The sequence below is a fragment of the Dermacentor andersoni genome, chromosome 5 (assembly GCF_023375885.2).
Source record: "Dermacentor andersoni chromosome 5, qqDerAnde1_hic_scaffold, whole genome shotgun sequence".
Lineage (NCBI taxonomy): Eukaryota > Metazoa > Arthropoda > Arachnida > Ixodida > Ixodidae > Dermacentor > Dermacentor andersoni.
The window spans coordinates 163,152,212-163,176,327 of NC_092818.1; the positions used below are offsets into that span (position 1 = coordinate 163,152,212).

Sequence of the window (24,116 nt, forward strand, 5' to 3'; positions counted from 1 at the left end):
AGAACAAAAAAAAGAACGGCCCTGGCGCATTACAGTTGGAACGGCTGCAGCGCCATTATACATTGAATTGAATAATACTATCAACAAGTCCTATTCTTCCACATTTCTCTTCGACAGCAGAGCTTTTCTGAGACTGAGCTCGACTTCACGGACGTTCCGGGATGTATTTTACTCACACGCTGTATCGTCAGTAGTAATTCATATGAACTTAATAAGGCTTATTTTTGAAGAGTAGGTTAAAGAGGCTTTTTCTTAATCAAAAAAATTTAAAAAAGAAAAGTGGTCTGTTGAGAAGAGAGGTATCACCTTGTGGGGACAACGTACTTGAATCATAGCGTATAACTGAAGTAGAACAGCGCGTTACCAGTTGCACGGAGCCTCCTTCGCAACTATAGGCCGATCACAACGCTGTCTCGTTTTCAGAGTTTACGAAAATCACCCGCCAAAAAGTAGGGATGTAAGAGGAATAGATCGGGGACGCACAAGGAGCGTTGCTCTCGTGTCCGAATTTTTTATGCCTACTTTTTTTCAGACCACGAACCGTTGCCCTGCTAGCTCGGGCTCGTTATCCTTAGTTTTCGTGATCCGACGAGAACCGGTGCGTTCAGCGTGACACGACCTGTGGTTCTGACGAAAGGCGACCCAGTGGGCTTCGCCACAGAGCGATCGCGCGTCCATTGAGAGGCCCTTCTCTCGAAATTGCTTAGCTCATCGAGATGAGACGCTCGCTTGTATGATATCGTGCAGCGAAATCGCCTCAGGGCTACTGAAAGGAATTCATTCGAAAGCTGTACCCACCTGTGCAAAAGATGTCACCTCAGGCTTCTTGCTTCGAGTTCCCGTGCTGCCGGCCAGACGCGTAAGGAGCGTGCACTGCTGGCTCGAGCGCGCTCCGCGTTCTTGTAGTGCATCGTCGTTGTCGTCTTCGGAGTTGCCTTGACATTCGCACGAGCAGCGCGCTGTCCGCACAACGCCACCCGCCGTGGTTGCTCAGTGGCTATGGTGTTGGGCTGCTGAGCACGAGGTAGCGGGAGCAAATCCCGGCCACGGCGGCCGCATTTCGATGGGGGCGAAAACACCCGTGTACTTATATTTGGGTGCACGTTAAAGATCCTCAGGTGGTCGAAATTTCCGGTGTCCTCCACTATACGGCGTGCCTCATAATCAGAAAGTGGTTTTGGCACGTTAAACCCCATAATTTATTGTCGCACAACGCAGCCATGTTACTCTCTAAGAAAAGTTTACACCCTTTGGAGTGCCCCTTCTGCCACACAACTATAATCGTCATCTGCCTTGATGCGTTTCCTTTCTTGAAAACGCCGCGCCCGCTACTTTCCTGTCGGGAATGCTATCATGCTGATAACGCGCATGTCGTTCGTTACTGGAAAGTACCGGGCTCGCAGCGTTTCTTACCTGAAGTTTCTTACCACCGCTCATACCGTGCGCGTCTCAAATAACTTTCAAATACAGGTAGGTTCATCTACTGTGTGCCCACATACTTCCATGCTCCTTTTTCGACCAAAAAAGAGGGCACTTGATTTCCCAGTCCCAACAGACACAATGCTTTCAAAATGTCAACGCATTACAGCATAAGCTCAGTAAAGCGACAAACCACTTTTTTTTCTTCAATTTAAGAACAAAACTTTCCCAACTAAAGTAATAGGTGGCGTACGTATGTGATTCGTGCTCTTCCTTCAGCGTCAGTACTATAACAGTTTTCACTCAACATATTTTCGCAGTATGAAACAAAACGAACGTACAGCGTCGTCTCCTTCGCGGATCATCATCACACGCTTGCGCTATCATGACCGACGCTCAAATCGCATTGCTTAGCCGCTTCCGCGCGACAAAATAGATCGAGTTCTCGGCCCCGGTCAAATAAATGTAGTAACAACCGCTTCGTCGGTAGCGGCTGCGTTCTGTACAATGTTAAGAGCGATGGATGTTGAAAGCACGGACCGTCAGAGGTCACGTGTTCACGACGTATTTTCTACCGGAAAAAAGATCGCACATCTCGCTAGCCGCAGTCCAGGAAGCTGATCTCATTAAGATACTCAGCGGAAAGGTCGTGTGTAGTGGGCGTGTTCTTAACAGGCGTCAAGAGTGAGGTACAGAGAAAGCGTACCCGCGTTCTGGCCTCACGCGCTTTGGTCTATTCGATGGCGGTGACGCCAAAGGTGATTCACGTCCTGCCTTCGCAACTACGTAAATGCCGAGCTAAGGGCGGGTCGTTCGCGACGAAGTTGTGAGACTGATAAGAACTATTGTTAACAGCGCCACAGGTCAACGCTGTTCAAGTGCTATCGCAAAGTGTGCACCAATACGCAAAATTTCAATTCTGGATCGAATATTTGCAAACTAAAACATTAAATACGAATTTATAAAACAGAATATGGGGTTTTACGTGCCAAAACCACTTTCTGATTATGAGGCACGCCGTAGTGGAGGACTCCGGTTTGACCACCTGGGGTTATTTAACGTGCACCTAAATCTAGGTACACGGCTGCTTTCGCATTTCGCCCGAAATTATAAACAGGACTTTCGAAATTCGCATACGAATTTCGAAATACTAATGTTAATACGAATTTATTCGGATATTCGGCAGGGGTCGAATATGCAGAACAAACTGAGATTACCGGACAATAACCCGGCTGTAAAAGAAAAAAAATACACGTGGTTGTCATATGGTGAAAATGAGACGAAAGACAACAGTAACTCTCACTTTATTTGTCTTGTGCGGTTTTTTGTTCCGTAAATTCTTGCACATTAAAGCACTGCTAGCGCGTAACATGGCCATAAGAGTGGAAACTCAGCGAATTTGAGCAAATGTTATACGACTAGCGCGCCCAAAGCATAAATACAGTGCAATAGGCGCAGGCAAAGCCCTGCATGCCGGCCAATCACTCTTTCGAGTAAACTGCTGGCAAGTCGCATAAGTAAGGACATACTGAAAGCCACATGTCAAGCTCAACGTCACTTACTACGTAGATGATGCAAGGCCTGGGAGCTTTCCTTTTATCGGCTTTATTTCTTCCGGTCGCTGGAAAAAAAAGAGCTGTTTCCTACCGCATTATTCCATAAATACAAGGTATGGGCCTTTAATCACGAAATTTACGAGACTATATGCAAGACCTTACAGATTGTCAAAACCGCAGAAGAAATGCGGGAACGCTCAGTGAGGCCACGTTCACTTGACAGACTAGTTTCCTGAGAGGCCCCATGGACAAAGTCAAGTGCAAGTTTGCCACCTTATGGTTGTCGATGGACAATTATGCTGGTCCTTTAAGCATTGACCTCATTTTCCCAATGGCATCATACCTCAGATTCGACGGTGGAATACGACTCGCAGTTCTTCAAGGAAGAAAAAAGGAAGCCGAGGATGTTGCACCAAACAGGAGGCTTGTATTCACAAACCCCTGAAACGTATTACCCAGGTACTCCAATGCTTCTAGAGAAGTACAGAAGGACCCTGGTATTTCCATTTCCTCATTGGCAGACGGCAGGACGCCTGCCTGTAGTGATAGCCATCGGCGAGATAACCAGACGCAGTTAAACCTTGATTTGCGCGAGTTGGTTCATACTTGATTAAAGCGCAGCGTGACTGGAACGAATACAATGGCACAAGAACACGGGACAAACACCGACTTACAACTAGTCTTTTTTTATAGTACACAGGGACTAACCTCTCATACGCAGAAGGCTGCCATGTCCCAAAGCCAGGGCACAATAAGAACATTTGTACACGATATTGATATATGGTTATTATAGCTCGATCACGTGTCACCATTGTCTGATTGTGCCCCGTTTATATATATACATGGCAGCCATCTGCGAATAAAGACAGGTTTCGAGTGCAATAAAATATATAGTTGTATGTCAGTGCTTGTTCTGTGTTTTTGCGTCTAATGTTTTCGTCCCGGTCGCGCTGCGTTTTAACCAAATAACTAGGCGATCAGCGTGTCAATTGCCAAACGTGGACAACGTCGGCACAACGTGGGAAAAGGAAGTTTTGTGAATATAGGCCCTGAGTTTTATTGGTTGCTTATGTACAGCTTTTTTTTTAATTCCGTGAATGTGCGCACGTTTTTGTTGCTTCCACTGTAAACCTGAAGAAGGAGACACGAAGTGCAATGGAAAGCCAAGTCATGTTCTTTGTTTATATGCATTGTTTGAGCTTCTTTTTTAGCTGGCACGTTGCACAACAGACTTTCCTTGTGACAGGCAGAAAGGCATTAGTAACAAACATTTTCTTATTAAAATATTTGTTCAACACCAAATACGATTGATGTACGCATGAAAAGCTATTGATAAAAGCCACTGTCATTAGGTTAGCCAGAATGTTTGTCTTATTGCTTAACATCAACGTACTGCATCCGACACAGGGTAATAGCAGGAGTTTGCGGTGAGCAAAGCAACCGAAAAAAATACTTGCACAGCACTGAAAATATTTACAAGTTGCTAAAAATTCAAACGATTGTCAGAGCACACTTCCAGGTAAAGGATCCAGCGATCCAGCGAGTAATGGAGAAAGACTAAACATGTTTCTAGGAGCATCGAAAAGTGTAAGATTTAGGCAGTGATAATTTCCAGTTATCGAAAATTTTGAAATTTTGACTTCATTAATTGAGAAACAAAGTTATCATTTTAAAGGAGGCGTGCATAAACTTTAAGCACTCTGAATGGCGGTGCTCATGAAGTGGGATTAAATTTTGAGCGTTAGGCTTGCGATTAAAATTAGCTTGAATGATCATTCAGCTTTATATGGTGAAAAGGCTGCACAAATTTGGGACACTACGCCGGCCAAAGTAAAATTTAAAACAAAAGAAGACGTTTCGGCTCCCACACGAGAGCCTTGTTCACAGGTAAAATAAACAAAGGCGTTTATTTTCCGTACACGTGACTGGCTTCCGTCACACTGAACTTCATTCCGCTTTATAATAAACAGGTTATCCTTACACCTTCATATGCACTTATGCGCAGTATACGGTGTTCGTTAAAAAATGAAAAGATTACATGTATTAAGCAGCAAAGTTAACTGATAAAGTGTCAGCGCTGGAAGGCAGGATGTAAACGATGGCAGGCGCAGTGCAATGGTAGCTTGACAATGCACCACAGACATGTCTTAATTGCTGCTCCGCTGCAGCAATATTTGCCTTTGTGAAGGTTCCCACAAAATGCACCTCCTTTGAATCTGCCTTTTGCCCCGCATGTAGCAATGACTAACAGCCAGAAATATTTTTCCTGAAGCTGATCTCAATTTGTGCTTAGGTGGAATAAAAAAAAAAGCTCAATATGGTAAATACGTAAAGTTGGGCTTAAGACCATATGCAATATAATCTCTCTTAGACAATATAGTAGATGATTCAGTAGTAAAAACGACAGCATAATTATAGTGTAGCACAACCCGTCTGAAGCGTCTGAAGCGTTTGCCATAAAAATATAAGCGCGGTGACTATCGCATGCCTCCCTGATTTCTTTCGTTGAGGCCTTCCTCACACATAGGACCACAAGACATTTCAGCATTCCAGATCCCGCTTTTACGCTCTACTTCCTTACGATTACACTAACAGGCACGAAAACTTGGCTAAGGCACACTCCTCGTCTGGACAAACCAACCAAAAGTGTTTGGCAATCTGAGCTCATGAGACATGCGCAACGTGGTCACGAAAAGAACAGCAAGTTAGAAGTCACCGGCAATGTATTTAAGCCCGTATAAAATCGTCCGCAGCACAGCATTCGAGTCTTCGCCTGCATTCACGTGTACGTGCATGCAGACGTTCTCAGGCCGCTTTTTCTTTGACGCTCCACGTGACACCTCGCACACTGACGGCGACACAGCCTAGCAACGAAGCTGCGTACGTTGCCCTGACGATGTTCAGGAACGCGATGGCAGCCACCGACTTGGCCATCGCTGAGAAATGAAAGACGCGGGCATCCAGCACCAGCATCAGGGCGCACCTAAGCGCCTCCACTGCGCAGGCGTTGCTTCTGTAAAAGAGCCGGTGTTGACCAACAGACGCGGCTTGAGTGAGACGCGCAACAAGAAGCTACGCACTGTTAGAGAGAACAACTATACGCTTTTTGAGATCTACTTCCGCCCTACAACAATAGTCATGACGCTGGTGGCGTGCGATTTCTTTCTTTCTTTGTCACTCTTACCTCTGACCTGCTTTCTTACCAACAGTGCCTGTATTATATATATATATATATATATATATATATATATATATGCACCAAGACCTAGATTGCTGTCGCACGACAAGGAAACTGTGACGTCGGCGAGAAACGTGGCAGGGCCTGTTTAGACCTCCCAGTGTGCGAAGCCATTCAAACGTGAGGGTGAGGACGATGACAGGATTCGCCTAGGCTTACCGTGTGCTGCCCTGCCTTTATAACATGAGATGTATACAACGTATTCGGTCACGAGCCACCTCTCGACATTTGACTTGCTTTACAAAATGTTGATGCATTCAATATATGTCCGTTATCCGCAGCTCGAACTCGTTTCCAGTAAAAACGTCTATAAAGAAAAAAAAAGAAACGAAAAAAGAAAAAGAAGGCGGACTTCCTATCGGTGCTTTGAGGCTGAAAATGTGAACCATACAAATTTTTTTGTCGAAAGGAAATATTTCACGTGGACATACTCGGTCCGTATAAAGCGAGGCACTCAAATAATGCGAATGAAGCGAACGAGACACTGCAGGAGAGAAGAAGGCTAGTGAAACACGTGCTGTTCGTTTACTCACCTGTTGTCCAAGAGTGCGCCCATTGTGCCAAGCGAGAAGAAGATGTAGGCAATTCCACCAAGAAGCGTGCCGCTGGATATAATCTGCACACGTGAAACCATGAAATCGTCTGTTTCATCGGCCTTCGATTTAAGCGATTTATCCAAAATAAACATACTTAAAATAATTTTTTGTCCGCGATGCGACTTTTCCGAGTTTTCTTACCATCATAGACTTCTCAACTTCAACTCCCCCGCGGGCACTGCGTTGACGGCCTATTGCGAGACAACGACTAGCTATCTTCTTTCTCAGTGAATTTAACGATTTATTTAGCAAGTTTATAAATTTACCGATCTGCACCCACAGACTATACTTCTTCTCATATATATATATATATATAGTGGCTTTTGTTTTCCTTAGTAGCCTTTGTTTTCTCCGCGGTTCGTAGCCGAATGCGGTACAGGAAAGCAGCGTCACCCTTTTAAATTATTTCATATTTTTTATAGAAAATGTGCGTTAAGAAATAGCAGAGAGTGGCAAGATAAGGAGAAGAGGGGAGGAGTGTGACACGCTGAGCAGCCGCACCGGGTGTCGGGAAGGGTAGAACTTCATTGGGTGTCGGGAAGCCGATCGACGACACTGGATATGCATAATGTAATTCGACGTAAATTTGTTCGACACCTTTAAATGTCGCAAGGAATGACATAATTATAACGCGGAAATGGCACTGTCGCAATTGTGCCACGCCCAATTTTGCTCCGATTGCTCAAAAGACCGACATCGGGAATTCGAATGGTCGTATGCATCCCAGCCAGCACACCGACCCTTGTACAACCATTCCCAACGGAGTCTTGTCATATTTGCGCTTTCTGTTGCACCGGATCGATAAAGTCTTTGAGGCTTTTAAACCCGCCAACGCAATAATAACAACGTTTGTTCGAGTTTCGCCTCGAGTTGCACAAGATGCAATGGCGATGAGCATGCCGCGTGTGGCAGCAAAAATCGCTCAGCGACGTGCGCGGCAGCAACGATATTTTTTTCGCTCGAGTCACTGCTTGTGAAGCAGCCTTGACACCTCGAGCGAGCTGCACCGACTGAGGAAAAGTGCTCCGCCACGACAACACACGAAAGAGGAACGACGACGTAGAGGGAGCGCTTCCGGGCCACGAGCGACGGATTCCGAAATTCGAGAACTCGCGATCGAGCGAAGTCGCGCGACGGGCGGTCGCGTCGCCCGTCGCCATCGTGTACAATCACGTCGCATGCACGAGAAATCGCTCAAGTGGAGTTCCAGCTTTAAAGTGCGCGGTTGCAGCGTTTTCGCTCAGAAGTTGAGGTGGAGTATCATTGAAGCGCAGCTACCAGTTTAGCAACGGGGCTGTGCGGCCATGCACTTTTCTGAGTCGAGGTGGAGCGTCCGTTGCGAGAAGGTTCTGGAAATGCGGGTACAAGCGTAGCGTTTCCGACATAAATTGTTAGAGCCATCTTTGAGCTGTTATTGGAATGACGGCCGTCGCATGCATTTGATTTCATCTTCGTGCTTGTGGCTATCAGACATTCCTGCGGCATTATTTATTACTCTTTCGATACTTCCCAGCAATCGCAGTTTTCCGAGCATGAACAGCAAGGCAATAAATTTGCCTAGCTCATGTTCCAGTTATAACATGTTCAAGTTATAACGCGATATATTGTTGAAAGTTAATAATCTGCATAGTTACAATGCTGGTCGAAGCCAGAAGGATGAAGTTTAAGCAAATGGGGGAGGGGGGCACGTACGAGCCATCCTTGCCACGCTACTTAAACCGTAGCACTCACAGCTTCCGTAGGTGCTAGCGCCAGGGTTCCATTTATTAGCTTTTGTGAATAAGTATCGCGCTCGGAGCGCGCAACAGGCCCTTGCTAATTCCGACATGCGCTTAGTGATGGCACGCCGCCCTCTAATAGCGTCGCCTATGCAGCTGTGTATGGTATTTGTCAAATGTAAAATTGTACACCGATTACAAACAAACAAACAAACAAACAAACATAATATGCTTCGCTTCTTATAAGGCATCCGGACTCTGTAGTACTGCGCGGCGAATTTCAATGGGTCTCACATTGTAGTGAATCTATGCGCTTTCAGCGCCTCGGAACTTATGCTTTACTTTCACTTCTAAAGAAAGCATAATGGCGAACTGTCAATATTCCTACTGTGCTTAGTGATCACAAATAAACATAACTGCATAAGAAACAAGTTACTGAATGCTTCCAAGACGCATATCTTGCTTCTCCTTATGCGCATGAAAAAAGAAAAAAAAGAGTGGCACTACTCACTGAACTCCAATGTTTCAGCTTCACATAGCCGATGACTATAATGGCAAAATGCAGTGTTACATAAATCTTGCACAGCAGCGTGGTTTTTGGCGCGTACGTTTCCACGGGCCTGCGTACCTGCACGATAAAAAATGTAATCTTCAGTTAACAGCGAAATGCTAGAAATGTGCATTAAATGCGAAAGCTCGAACATGCCCAGCATGCCTAACTATTTCTTCTAATTCATTCACTCCAAGAGTTTCTCAATGTTCAAAAATTCTGTCGATATATGCACTTAATAAACAAGGAAAGCCCGGGGCGAGACCTTTTTCAAAAGTGTTGCTTATATTGTGCACACAGACATGTTTCCATGCTTCACTCTCCACTTTTCACCCTAGCCCTCTATTAAGAAAATGAAAAAAGAATGCAGATCCAACGCATATCTTAGAACTTCTGTGAATGAAAGGTTTCGTGAGCCGGTCACTGAAATTATATAAAACGAAATGATAAATTGTCTTTACTGTCACCTACGCAGCAAGCAGTCTCAATCAATATTTATGTTTATGCGCTATATCGGTTACAACTTCAATGCGATGTCATGCTCATGTTTATCTTCTACACCGTTCACAATCTATGCTTAAGTTCAAACAGCAGTTCGTGCGAATGCACGCTGTGAGGCGGACGCCTCGACGCGGCGATGTCACCAAGACCAAGGTGACGTTCGTCGAGGGAGGAATGATGAAGACAGATGTATGCTGAGAGAAGTACGACGAGCAATAATATTTTTTGCCGTTTCATTCCTTCGTCCATGGCTTAATCGAAACTCACTCGTGCACGTGCTCTCCCGCGCACGTGCTACGCGACGCGAGGCACGCGCTTATTAATACGGCAGGTCAGCAGCAGCAGCCATGCTCAGGAGAGACCAGGAAAGTTATCTAAGGAATATTCACTTTAACATACGAGTAATGCGTGCGGCTTAAATGTATGTTCGCTGTAAAACATTATGTGTCTGTTTTGTAAGATGTAACTATGCGACAATGTTGAATGACTCACGTCTGGAATGTCGTTCGGATCTCCCAATCTCGACTTGCCGGGTTGCCATCCAGGACCTTTGAACAAGGTGGAAAGTTTGTTGCCTAGTCCCTTGATGGTCGAGAATTGCCGGCATATGTGCAGAAAGTGGTGCATCTAAAAGAGGCGAAGGGGCATGGTGATGGGAGACATCGATAGTTTTTGAGCAATGCCTCACGTCATCATCGGTCGAAAGGAAGGCTACGGAGAAGCACATGCGCTGCAGCGCTCGTGAAAATAGTCCCGCAAATTCATTCACGTATGTTTAAGCAGAGGAGCAGAAGACTCGCACAGAGTATACTTGCCCCTAGTAAGGCAGAATTCACCACCAAGTGTCAAATCTGAATTTAATAGTTCCGCTTTGCTCTTCCACGATTTGGCAAATACGAAACCGTCGCAAGAAGCGAACTACGCTGATTCCTTATTTTCTCAGAGAACCAATGCAGAAAGTGCCGTCAAAATCTGCCGGCTACTTGGCGCAGTAACATACGTGCAGAGGCTCCGACTCTGTGGCTTTCTTTAATTCACAGAAGCTTGTCCGTGATACAAGAACAGGCCTCTTATAAATGTCCACGTCCCCATTAGCGCTAGCCGCTGTTTTCCCACGACGAACAAGTAATCGGTGCACATGCTTCTTTTCTAATGTTCTTCACAACGCCCCATTGAGGACCTTGTTTCGCGATTATAACCGTTTACTATCCTTTGATGTAGTCACAGCCGCTGTAGAAACGTTTCTATAGGTGATGGCAATAAAATTGATGATCGAGCCTCCTCGAAGTTCAATTGACGCGAAGCAGTGATGTGGCAAACTTTATGGCTGCCTGCGATGCATCAAGTCAGCACATTCTTTTGCTCCACAGTTAGTCTGACAATAAAATTTTGAACTAGCACGCACATCAGGTGACACCATGCGCACAAAGTAATGGTCCATAAAAATGATCGACAAGGGGAACAGCAAATATTATTAAGCCGCAGCAGTGACGTAAATTACAAAAATGTATTGGCACGCGTGAACATGATCAATGTGGTTGACTTGCGAAATGATTCAGCGATGTGTCCTTGCAAGGCGGCAACGTACTGTATAGAGCTTTCTATCCAGGAAATTGTGGAAAGTGCCTGCAGATAATCGAGAAACTATTCAGATAAGAAGCACAAGCTAAGTGATAAAGAGATTTACGTTCAGATAGCATTGAGAAGCACGTAACAAGGAAGAGCCTACTGCAGAAGAGCTCTGAGCCCTACAGCGTTAGTGGCGGTATTGTTGCTATACAAGCAACACATGGCTGGCTCACGCTCACTATTATATATATATACAGGGTGACCCAGGTAACTTAGACCAATATTTTAAGAATACCCAAGAGCTCTATAGAAGTCGTACCGACTGCATAGTAGCCGTAGTCATATGTACTTACGGCCAGCATTTTTTCATCACGAAGTATTACTTAATTAATTACTTTTAATTAGTTATCTTTTTAATGATTGCTTGAATCGCAGACATATAAATTACAAAGTTGTAGGGCACCTTAAATAACGTCGTAATCAAGCATTTATTTCTTGCTGAAATGTACCTGGTTGTTTTTTCCAAGAAAAAGCAAAAGCCCGCGAAATACGCGAAATACGAAATAGATGCGCACTCGCACGCCGCTATTCAAGCGCCTACAAGCAACCATTGAGACATACGGCTGCATTCTCTTATCGCCGCATCGTACAAGGCTCCGCAAGGCTTATCGATGCGTCAGCGGCGTGCTCTCTTGATGCCCCGACCGTCACGTAGAGTGAAGCCCTGTATCGAGCTGCCTCCGCTAGTAAATCCGTGGCTATTCGCTTGGGAGTGCTTGAGTAGCGGCGCGCGAGCGCCTATTTCGTATTTTGGATGTTTCGCGCGCTTTTGTTTTTTCTCGGAAAAGCCAACGAGGCACACCTGAGCACTACACAAATGCTTGACTCGGAGGTTATTTGAGGTGCCCTACAACGTTGTAATTGATATGTTTGCGGTTCAAGCAATAATTAAAGAAATAATGAAAAGTAATTAATTGAGTAAAACTTCGTTATGAAAGAAATACTTGCCGTAAGTACATACGACTACGGCTACTATGCAGTCGGTACGATTTCTCTGGAGCTCTGGGGTATATTTAAAATCTTGGTCCAAGTTAGCTGGGACACCCTGTATATAGTTCTGTGTGAGCATGTTTCCGTTGCTGCATGCCTTTGTAAGCAGGGGGTGGCCGGGCTGGTGAAGCTTTGCTGAAATGTAGCTTTTTTCCCGCTATCCTCATCATTTAGGTACATTTCTTCTATGTACTGATGCGCAAGCATGGTGAAAATAAAGCAATCTCAAAATTTCGCATATCGATACACAGTTTGCTGTATTTGTTAAGGAGCCTTGGTAGAGTGCTCTTAAGCATTTTAGCGCATAATTTATTCTCGAGAACAGTACCTTCCACCGTTCGGGGTGAAAGGTAAGACGGGAAGGTATATCTTCGATTACGTTGGCCATGTTCTTGAGGACAGTACAATTCTGTTTATTTTCAGAGTATATTTTGCGCATAATTCTGGTTTTGTACGTCTCATTAACGTTAGGAATATCGAATTTAACAACTGCGCAGTCAGTATGGGTAGTGTACAGGAGATTAGCAATTGCACGTAACATTCTTTTCTGTATAAATAAGAATCTAGCCGCCATGGTTGCTTAGTGGCTATGGTGTTGGGCTGCTAAGCACGAGGTCGCGGGATCGAATCCCGGCCACGGCGGCCGCATTTCGATTGGGGCGAAACGTGAAAACACTCATGTACTTAGATTTAGGCGCAGGTTAAAGAACCCCAGGTGGTCAAAATTTCCGGAGTCCTCCACTACGGCGTGCCTCATAATCAGATGGTGGTTCTGGCACGCAGTAAGCCCAAAATTTAAAAAAAAAAGAATTTGCTCAAGTTGGCCTCATTTGTTGTAGTGCATACTAAACATCAATAACTAAGGTGAGAAGCAAGCAAACCGTTATATACAAGCATCTTTACAGCTGTGGGGAGCGCGCGTCTATTACGATTTAAGGCACCATGCGATCACCTGGCACAATTTGTGAAGAAGGAAGTTGATATGTTCATTACACTGCAATGCGCATGATAAGTAGGTGCCCAGTAGAATTTCAGTGTGCGAAATTTCAATAGGCAGGAAATTTAACAGTAATTTGTGGTCTGAAGAGATATGTGTGGCTTTTGTACGGAAAATTTATTGCTTTGATTTTAGTTGAATTTGAGGCAATTTGCGCTAGGGCGTCATTATATATATTTATTAAATGTGAGTAGGAATCTGAAGCTATTTCTTTTTTGTGTGTGTGTGAACCTAAGCCATTAATCGATACGAGCTGACGTCTACTGTAGCTGTAATAGTTAAGTAAATCTGGATTAAGTTCTGTTATCTCATATCTGTCAAGCTCATTCAACAAAATTTTGTGATTAATGTGGTCGAATGCCTGTTGTGACCTTGATTACGAAAATTACGTTAAAATGCTATTTGGCCACTGCAGAAATTACGGACCTAGCGTGCTTTCGTGCGTGCAAACAATCTGCAAGGCGATCGTGCTCGCAGAAAAAGACGCAGGAGACCAGAGACAACGTCGTACCTGTAGAGTCCATGGATCGAACGTGTTCACGGAATGGGTCAGCCCGTACGCCGGCCGGCGTTGTTCAGCCGCAAACGTGCCGAAAAGACGATCCCAGATGATCAGCGTGCCACCGTAGTTCTTATCTATGCAGTAGCGGTCCCTGCCTGACAAAAACACAGGTACGTCACAGTTGTAAGTATAAATACGAAGAATAGAAGTCAAAGACTGGCAAGTCGCTGCGCTGAACAAGCACACAAATGTTCCCTTTATAGAGGGAATGTTAAGTTAGTGTACACTGGCAGAATTATTTTTTAAAATTATATACGCATTTTTTTGGCGGAATAGGTTCCGTTACAGAAGAGGAAACGAAGGCAGATCTGCCATTCTTGAATGTCGCTGTCGCATCCGAACAACCACGTCCATCGGCTCAATCTGACGCCGTCATACTTCGGAATTTTCGCCGGTCTTAACCGACCTTAATAGCAAGTTCTTATAAGCGGTCAGGTTGACAGTCTCGTTGCTTGGGAATGCAGTGCAACCACTCCTCACTCTAAAAAGAGTACTTACTTAGCCCTGAACAGACGCCGTCAAAATCCGCAACGCGAAGGCGAACAAGTGCCGGATTTACAGGACACAAGAGCAGCTTGGGCTTCTTGGTACATCACATCGGCGCAATAGCTCTAACTTCGCAAGCGCAAGCGCTAAGAAGGATTTTACAAGGTTTAGTCAACCATCATTTCTCGCTTTAACGTGCTGTCAGGTTTTCTGAGTTTCCGCTCACGGTATGAGTAACCTTATTTGGTATTTCTGAACTATAATCTACCTATATAAATCACCTTAAATTTCTCTTCAGTTTCTGTTCAGAATCCGCTGCTCTGCTCTCAAGCTTTCTTACTTCCCCGCCGAGCTGCTCTCTAACCTCCATTTATCTTTATCGAAGCTTTCTCTTTCCCCACTCCCCCTCCTTCTTCTCCCAGTCGTCAAACGTCTGGCACCCTTGCAAACGCCTTTATTGAATGGCCGTCTGTCGGTTCAAGGAACACGGTTATATCTTTATTTTATTTTTTAGCATTGACGATATCTAAACGTATTTGTCGAACGTACGAGATAGCGATAGCCTACCATGGTGCACACGGTGGTGGCTCGGAGTGTTCAGCACTAGCTCCAGCGGGCCCAGCGTCTGTACAGCCTCGGTGTGTATGAGGAACTGGAAGAGTCGGTTGAACTGTCGATGCACCATGTAGGCGCTCGGTGACACCACCAGCGCCAGAGGAAGGTATAGGACCTGCAAGGAATGCACGTGACGGTGAGATTAAGGCGGCACGAGAAGCCTGTCACATGAACGGCCCGGAACACAGCAGGTGGTTTAGTGGAAGGACAAATACTATCTGACCAAATAGTGTTTATTGTTTCACAGGCGCTGCTGTGCACGTTAGCGGATGGCGTCAGATACTGAGCCTTTGTCAGCGATGTTGGAGATGCCAAACTCCAAAGAAAACTCAGCGGCACTTCCGGCATATCTGTGCGCGACGAAGACCGTAACAAAGCTCGACATAAAGAGAGATCGATTGTAACGTGACATCTTGACTCAGGAGTATACGAGGTGGCGTTTCTCATTAATGCATTAGTGCCTACTCGATCAACTCTCTCAACTATCAACCTTAATAACTTGTACTTCTGGCCGGGACCACGGGAGACAGCGTATAGCGTGTATCGCTACACCGGTATGTCCCAGCTAACGTTAGGCAAGCTGTTTAACGAAAGAAAGAAAAGATTGAATAAACACGGTGCAAGATAGAATTTTAGGACGTACGGTGTTTGGTCGTCACACTTCTTGCAACCGAAAATGGTGTCTTGCACCAAGTTTTTTACTCCTGTTTTTCGTTGGACCGCTTGGCTAACGTTGGCTGGAACGCAGTTTATATCCACCGCGAAATGCCTTACCAAGCCCAGCGACCAACGCCATTAAGAGCACACGGGCACATTAGCTGCGTTTATTAAGCTATAGTTGCGCAGCCATGTCTGTATCCCGGCGTGCAATCTCTGCTGTTTAATCACGGCTGAAAGGCTTCAGAAGTGGTAGCTGTTTTCAGTATGAATCGCGTGGCACGTCATTGAGACCTGATTAAATACGAATGCACAAGTAAAGATGAAATAAGCTTCGACCTGCACAATTTTCAGGACGAAGCTTTTTATATGCACCTTTGAAATTTCTTACATTCCGCCTGCCCCCATTCTTGGGTTACTGCGTATATGTCACTGTGTACGTGCCATTCCTGGTCAACACCCCACAATGGATACGAGCCACGTGACACATTGTGTGTACAAGTCTTAAATGTACCAACATATCTGCACTGATACGTAAGCGGTATTTTACATATGTGTCATTGTTCTCTCTACGTACATCTATCCACACCATTCTTCCTCAGGCACATATCAATCGTTGCCGACGTCTCACAGTATGTGTCCTCCTGACCTTTTGGTTGCATGTCAGCACAGCATGCGAACAGTAGTGCATAGACAGAAACATTGCACGACATTACAATTATGACCTGCGCGGTGCACATAAGTGGATAAATCAAATGTTTCGTGAAATGAAAATAAACACAATTGTATGCATCGCATTTCTATTTGGGCGACAGTATTCACGTGGTCACCGTTGATAGTTCGAGGCATCGAAGGCATCCTTAAATCTCTATTGCAATTATTACACTTACGTATACTCAAAGAAAGGAAGAAATAAAGGAGCTTACAGGCGCCAGGGTTGCATCGCTGGCACCCACGTCATGGGTTTTACGATAGGAATCATGTCGCGAAAGAGAGCAGCAAAAAAAATTGGGCAGAAACTATACGCACTGGGGAATTGTCATATATTGTGCGTAGCATTCTTTGTAATGATTACTTATCAAGCCTATACTGTTGTCTTGAAGTCAAGACTGCCGCATTTTAAGAGATAAGCAACTGCAAATAATACCATGCATGCCATGGCAGAAATGTTGCTGTAGCGTTTTTTTTTTTCCTCGCATAACTTGCCCAACGATGCGCTCGCCTTTTCTGCAACGCATCCCCTTCAGAAGCTTCTCCCTATTGTCGCAGTCGCAATTCTCCAGTTGCTTGCGTTGTCCGCGTTCCTTGTCTGCGCAAGCTCTCACCTGCGTTTTAACTGCGCCTCGAAACACGTCAGGCGTCTCAACGCGCCCACTTGCCCGCGAGTTCTATGCCGCTTGTCGATACATGCGCCCCTGGCGTAATGGTTTCAATGTCGAGCTTCTACACTGGACATCGTGTGTTTAAACCCTGCCGTCCGACAATTCTTATGGTGTTTATTTAATTATTTATGGAACAGCACTTTCTTTAAAATGATCAATTTACGAAGTCACGAATCCGTTTGAAGCCAGAATGAGTGTGCGAGTAAACTTTATTGAATTGTTAGTTCTTGAGCTGACCTCATGTCAGGCTTATCGATGGTCGGGACCCCTATTTCAGGGCTCTGCTGGCTGATAGGCCAACTTTAAGCAAGGATATATAGTAACGATCACTCCCATGCTAACTGAACCAGCTCCCTTCCAGCTCCTGCAGACACTAGCCCTCTAGTAATTGTCGCATGAAACTATATAGTTTGGGCGGATGCGTGTCAGCAGCTGGCGGCTTTCGAACAAAATATCGCGTCGGAGGCTAGTGAGCCAACAAATAGTTAACCGGTAAGCGTACAGAAGCTTGCGTATTCACATATTCAAGCCTAGATGGCGTTAGGGGTCTGTCGGGGGACACAAAACCGGAGGTACCGAACGGAATGTAGCAGAAAATTACCCCGGGCACATAGCCAACGAATGCTACGCATTAAAATACCGTAGTTTCGGTTGTTTAAGCTTTCTGCCTTTCTTGCTCCTTTCAAAACTTCGTCGGCGCTTTACCTAATATTCGCATGCTAGACATTAAACAAATAATGGTTACTTTAGCATTTGAATAGTTTACTTTCGGGTGTCAAATGATGAATGTCAGCTATCAGTGTATCAACCCAGCCTAGCCATTACGAAGGAAATCAGCGCGCATGCTTACGGGTTCATAGTAAGCTTGCAGAGCCGATTGTCGCATGGCCGTTGTCAGATTGTAGAACTCGGAGCTGTGGTGTACCTGGTGGCCCGACCAGGCCAGATTGACCTCTGCATGCAACAAGGGATCGAGAAAGATGTCAAACCAAATGTGCCTAAATAATTGGAAGTTACACCGGTGCTTACCCTATACAGAAATTAATCTTTACTAGAAAGGCGACATATTATCGTCTAAATGTCGAAGTTTCTTTGTGCGAACCTATATTGGCACAGTGTTTGCGAATATGGGATATCAAATATTGTTTTACACACAGGCGATATCCAAGTAAACGCTTCATGAAAAGTTCAAACTGTCGTACCATTGCGGCCATCCAGCTACGTAAAACGGTGTCTCAGAATCGAAATCAGAGCATAAAAGCAGAACAAATTTGAAAGGAGAAACGTTAGTGGTAATGCGTTTCGAACCTACATGTCCCCGCGCTCAGAAGCTGAGATGGCAGGCCTGTGTACTCTGATTTATGATGTCATGCTGCTTGGACCGAATTTTCCACTGTCAAGCCCGGCGTGACGAAATAGTGTGACATCAAAATCACCGCTGCTTACTCGGGAGCATCCCCCTTAGATTCTATGGAAGTTGTGCAAGGTAGCATGACGTCACGGATCGAAGTGGATCGGCCTTGTGCTATCTAGGAAGCGCTGACCAAGCGGCTCAATGCGCTCGCTTGCGTGTGAGGAGTTCTTAACTCGAAGGATCGCTCAGCGGCATTCAATTGAACGTTACTGCTTTTGTATTCACAACTCGTAAGAAGGGCTTAGGTGTTCTTGGATATTTTTTTTAGTCCCCTTGGGTAGACATGTAGGCAGGCAAATGCTTCGACGGTCCTAACGTTACGATATAAGGTCAACAAGTGTAGCGCTATTTTTTTTAACAGTTCTTTTTTCTTATCGCGGTGCCAGTACAATGTGGCCGACAGATGAGGTTCATGCACTCGCCGTGACCCCAGCGGTGAACCCAGTAGTATGCAAAGTCGATGGCGAGCATAGCGAAGAACCATGTTCCCGTAGAATTCCAAGGCAGCGTCAGAATCCTGAAGTTGTTGTACACGTAAATGTAACCGGCCAGGAGGGTGCCTTCCGTGAAGAGGCTGCAGGAAGGAGGAATAAATATGTGTAAATGTCAGGCACCTACTCTCTTTTGTAGCTGCTCTCGTTCTTCGTTTCCAAGCAATACAATATAACGGCGATTCAATAGGCTAAATTTAGAAACGAAGACGGCACGTGTTTCCCCATTTTTCGCTAATGGAAAAAGAAAGCTGCATCTTTCGAAATTTGCAATAGAGGTTGAAATGTGTGAACCTCTATCGACCTGATAGTATGTTCGTAGCTACTCCATGGGAAAACTGGGTGCTGAGCGTGCTCAGACACTTCAATTATAGATAGTTGTAGCTGGTCCGTAGACATATACGGAATACCAGAGCACCTGATATATGAATGGAAAAAGCATACATTGATAATGATGATGATGACGACGACTACGATGCTGACGATGACGACAACGACGACGACGATGATGATGATTTATTGGCATCCCCTTTGAAACGGGGTGGTGACAAATAGTCACCTAGCCAGCTTGATTTAATCAGGTATGCTATACATGTTTTTCATTCCAACATTATTGTATACATCTCCTTAATATTTGTTTTTCTTCCTCGAAACTTCTTTATCGACCTTGTACCGCTGCCTAAGCTGTAATGCATGCGGTCGTATCAATCTATTCCCTGTTTTTCTTTTTTCACAAATGCTCTAAACGTCCGTTGCCTATCTCGACTGCTGACCGGTTGACGCTTATGTCCACTTTAAATCCATGCGCTTCTGAAAGGGTGCGCTACCTACGGGTCTCAATGGGGGAATCCCGTTGCATTCAATTACGATGTTCTGAATGGTCTCCCGATTTTCGCTGCAGCATACACATGCGTCATCTTGTTGCGAATATTTGCTCCGGTATGTTTTTCTTCTGAGGCAACCCGCTCGAGCCTCAAATAGCAAGGCACTGCCCTTTGTGTTATCGTACAGACTTTCTGATATATTTCTCCCATTATTGTAATTCTGCATGGTCTTATTTGTTTCCGTTCCTAGCATCCAGTTCGTTGTTTCTGTTTCTCTTACTTTCTTTATGACTCCTGGTCGTCAATTTGCACTTTCAATTACCCTGCGCTTGGTTGCCAACCTTCTTGACCTCTTCCTCCATTCTGCGTCCGCGCTTTTCAGGCAGAAATACTTATGCCCTTTATCCACCCATGATTTTATCCATGTTCCTGGGCCTTTCTTCAAAACTAGTTTTGGTCTGCGCTTCTCTGACTTCAAAAGAGGCCAAACCCATGTCACCCTGCACTGCCTCATTTGTGGTTTTACCGTGGGCTCCCAAAGCCAAACTGCCTACCGATCTTTGGTTAACGTCCAACCCCGACAGGATATAATATTTTAAGCACAGAATGGCATTCGCCAACGTCAGCACTGGCTTCATTACTGCTTTGCAGATTCCATGCACCACCTCATATCTATTGTGCCCCATAGTGCTCTATTTGTCAATGTTGCTGCGTTCCACAACCGCCGTGGTTGCTCAGTGGCTATGGTGTTGGGCTGCTGAGCACGAGGTCGCGGGATCGAATCCCGGCCACGGCGGCCGCATTTCGGTGGGGTCGAAATGCGAAAACACCCGTGTACTTAGATTTAGGTGCACGTTAAAGAACCCCAGGTGGTCGAAATTTCCGGAGTCCTCCACTACGGCGTGCCTCATAATCAGAAAGTGGTTTTGGCACGTAAAACCCCATAATTTAATTTTTTTTTTTTTTTTGCGTTCCACTTTCCCTATACTTTCAGATTATCTTGGTGAGTGCATGAGTAAGACTTTTCTTCGTGCATGCATCGAGGTATTTATATTGTTTGACTATGGCTATGACTTGCTTCTTGAATTGACACCACGTAATTACTCGCGTCTTCATTAAAGATGATAATTCCTGATTTCGCTGGGCTAAATTTAAAGCCTTTATTTCTCGCTGCATTAGGACAGGTATTCCCAAGCGTCAGTAAATCTTTTGCATTGTCTGCTAATTCCACTATGTTGTCCGCATACGTCAGTCCGGAGGCCTTTTGTTGCACCATTTGTCCATTACGAATGTAGGATAAATCAAAGCCTAATGTCCTTAATATCAGCGTGAACAACACTGGAAACAGTGGACATGCTTCAGTCCTTAGTAAATTTCCACCACTTCATTACATTTTCGGCCTCCCGTGAAATTTGTACTCGGGTGTCGGGTCTCTCTCTCTCTCTCTCTCTCTCTCTATATATATATATATATATATATATATATATATATATATATATATAATCAGCAGCCTCACGAAATCGCCATCTATGCCTTCGCGCTTGCGAATATCCCATAACAATACCCTGTCTACGTTGTCGTAGGCTCCTTTGATATCTAGATGTGCTATCCATAATGGTCTTTTCTGAACTACTGAAACCACTATGCACTGAGTTCGTACAAACATATTATCCTCTAAGCGTCTGCCAGATCTAAACAGATTCTGTAGTTCCCCGAGTACATCATTTTTCTCCACCAACATCGACAATTCTAATTTGATGGTTGCATTGCCATTCTATTTATCACTGACGTTACTGTAACTGGCATGTACGAGCTTGTCTTATCTTTATCACCTTTGCCTTTGTAAATGAGGTTCACCTTGCTTTCACGCCCTCCAACCGGAATTTTCTTCGTTCTAATCACTTGCTCTATGGCATTAGTCAGCAGCGCCTTCTCTTTGGACCGAGGTTGTTGATTAGCTGTATTGGGATTTCATCGGGTTCGGTGGCCGTGTTAGTAGAGACATTTACTTCTGCATTTTTACTGTAACAGATTTCTATGCTAAATTTTTATCTCAGTCTTCTCTGTTATTCTGGATATGTTTGAGTCTGAACTACGCTTTTTTCGTGCCGAAGTTAACCCTAATTAACGTCTGTGATGTACCGCAGCGTATCGTAACCTTCGAAAATGTTACCGTCTTCATTCCTTAAAGTCGTTTGCGAATGTTTAGTTGGAGCTCCGAGTGCTCTTACGTGGTTCTAGAATCTTTTTGGCGCACCTCTGTCTCTTTTGTGAATGTTAAGCGCACAACGTTCACTTGAGTATTTAATTTTTCTTGTACGAGCTCACCAGCCACTCTTTCCTTTTCTCGGTATTTGTTCCATCAAAGAAGTCCCTTTTCATTGTGTAATCCCAACTTTTTGTCTTCTCGATGATCCCTAGAGAACTGCCTACACTCTCCTATAGCTTGCTTAATTTCCTTGTTCTACCACTTACGTGGCTTCCTCTTTCCAATACAAAATTTTTTTGTCGTGTCTGTCTTTCTGCTGCTGCATAACGTCCACCAGTTCCTTATATTCCAATACTGTTGTAGGGAACTCCTCCATTGTCTTCTCTGTGTCAGCAGCACTTGCAACGACATTTCGTGGTGCTTACTGCTGTAGACGTGCACATCTTTTATGCTCTTGATGTTTACATCTCCAGCATTTCGTAAATGACAGCATACGTACACGGATAAGCTAAAGCTTCCCGATCTGACATGAAGAAGCTGTGGTAGCACAATACGTTATCTTCAGAGGCAAACAGTCAGAAATGCTGCCTAACACGAACTGGAAATACGGCTTTGATAATCAACTATTGAATGTTTAGATAGTTACCCCTGACTTTTATGAAGAAAGTAACATTGACTCAGACGATAATTCTTCAACGGCTCCGCTCGCTCTGAGGCAATGTATCCGGCCTATTCACTCGATTAAGTAATAGAAGTTATTTTCCCAACTTATATATCACTCGCGATTGTTATTGTTTTTTTTTTTTTTTGCGAATATTTATTAGCAAACGCGCTGCGAACGAGAAGGCGTGCTGTAGCCAATGAGCGGTCCTAATTCTGTTCAGAGTTCTTCACAGCTTTTGCATACTTACTGCAGCCCATACTAGCGATGTGTCGACCGAGTACAGATTCGGTAGCTGTTGTACTGCTTTTAAGAACTCACACGGATAACGTGCGATTGTTTCGATATGCGACTGGCACTCACGCACACTCACGAAAAGAAAACAACAATCTTTAAATAAACAAGAACGATATTTCTAGTCTCAATTTCTTTAGGTTCTCTGCGGGTACGTTTGTCTCGCCACTCGCAACGGCTCACCGGGATAACTCTTGAATAATGCCTTGTCCTATCGAGGTCAGGCCATCGTCAAGTTGAAAACGGTCGCTGTTCTTCTGCAGAACGTTGAATATCAGTTCGATCAGCAGGAACGCCGTAAATAGAGGCACAACCTGCGAGTAGCATACGTGAGAGGAAAGAAACAGACTTTATTCGATTCCAAGCAGGCGGTTCAGCACACGTTGGCAGCTCCTAGCAGAATTTAGTGCCGCTGCAAGAGTGCGACCAGCTGTACCGGGAGCTCCAAGAAAAGTGCAACGCGGCCCTGCCATGTACCTACACACAGAGAGAAACACACACACACACACACACACACACACAAAGAAAGAGAGAAGGCTCTGCTAGGATGCAGAAAGTTTTCTGTACTGACTATAGGGTTACGACTCTTTTAGTTGTCTAACATATCCAACTGCACGGGAATCGCTAGCTCAGGAAATCGGTACATCTTTACAGAAAAGTGAACAACGCAAACGACAAGGGACAGTAAAAAAAGACATAAGCAAGCGCTGAATCTCCGCTAAAGTTTATGTTGGAACAACGGTGAAGCCTTTTCATGGAGTCATACCGCATCAAAAAGAACAAGCACGTCTGCGTTAGTAAGCCTTCAGTTGCCCTCCATAAAAAAGTTTTGCACCTTGACTGCCCATAATGCAGTGGCGTAGCTAGGTCGTCTGACACCCGGGGCCCTTAGGTCTTCTGTCATCCCCCCCCCCCCGGGTGTAGCCGGCGGAGAGAGGGGTGTCTTCAGACGTATATACGTTTGGCTTCTAATATATACGTATATACGTATAGACGTTTGGCTTCTAATATATATATATATATATTACAGCTCGTAGCACGCATACGTGATGTTCTTTGTTATATGACCGCTGTTATGCCCAAATAAAATTTAGTTGCCAGTCAGCGCTTATGTCTCCTTCCATTGTTCCTTGTCATTCTCTCCGATCACTTTCTGTGGGGTGTATCCAAACGACATGCTTTTTGCTGACTCGATGAGAATGGCTGTGTGTGAATGGAATGAACTGCTCGTGCGTGGAGCAGTTTTGTAAGGAAGAGTGGGAATATCAGCGAATAGAAAATTAGGCATAAGATCGTTGACCAATTACATAGACTAGGTATGTAATGT

At 44.8% G+C, this 24,116-nt stretch overlaps 1 protein-coding gene and 1 long non-coding RNA gene across 3 annotated transcripts in view; one reads left to right on the top strand and one right to left on the bottom strand.

The window, feature by feature from the left end:
- LOC126531551 (alkylglycerol monooxygenase-like) overlaps positions 1-24,116 on the bottom strand; it is a 28,032-nt gene that overhangs the window by 2,197 nt on the left and 1,719 nt on the right. The window contains exons 2-10 of the mRNA XM_050179111.3: positions 22,973-23,103; positions 18,733-18,884; positions 17,747-17,850; positions 14,810-14,972; positions 13,706-13,851; positions 10,071-10,205; positions 9,039-9,155; positions 6,747-6,829; positions 799-5,988 (exon numbers count right to left, since the gene is read on the bottom strand). Coding sequence (XP_050035068.1) covers positions 5,781-5,988; positions 6,747-6,829; positions 9,039-9,155; positions 10,071-10,205; positions 13,706-13,851; positions 14,810-14,972; positions 17,747-17,850; positions 18,733-18,884; positions 22,973-23,103 — 1,239 coding nt within the window. The 3' untranslated portion in view covers positions 799-5,780. The remainder of the gene's footprint in view (positions 1-798; positions 5,989-6,746; positions 6,830-9,038; positions 9,156-10,070; positions 10,206-13,705; positions 13,852-14,809; positions 14,973-17,746; positions 17,851-18,732; positions 18,885-22,972; positions 23,104-24,116) is intronic.
- The window catches only part of LOC129385128 (uncharacterized), a 37,110-nt gene that overhangs the window by 865 nt on the left and 12,129 nt on the right, over positions 1-24,116 (top strand). Inside the window, exon 1 of one of the 2 annotated variants that reach the window (XR_008612710.1) lies at positions 13,801-13,866. The exons of the other annotated variant lie outside the window; for it this stretch is intronic. This is a non-coding gene — a long non-coding RNA (uncharacterized lncRNA). Of the gene's footprint in view, positions 1-13,800; positions 13,867-24,116 lie in introns of those variants that run through there. 2 annotated transcript variants of the gene reach the window in all.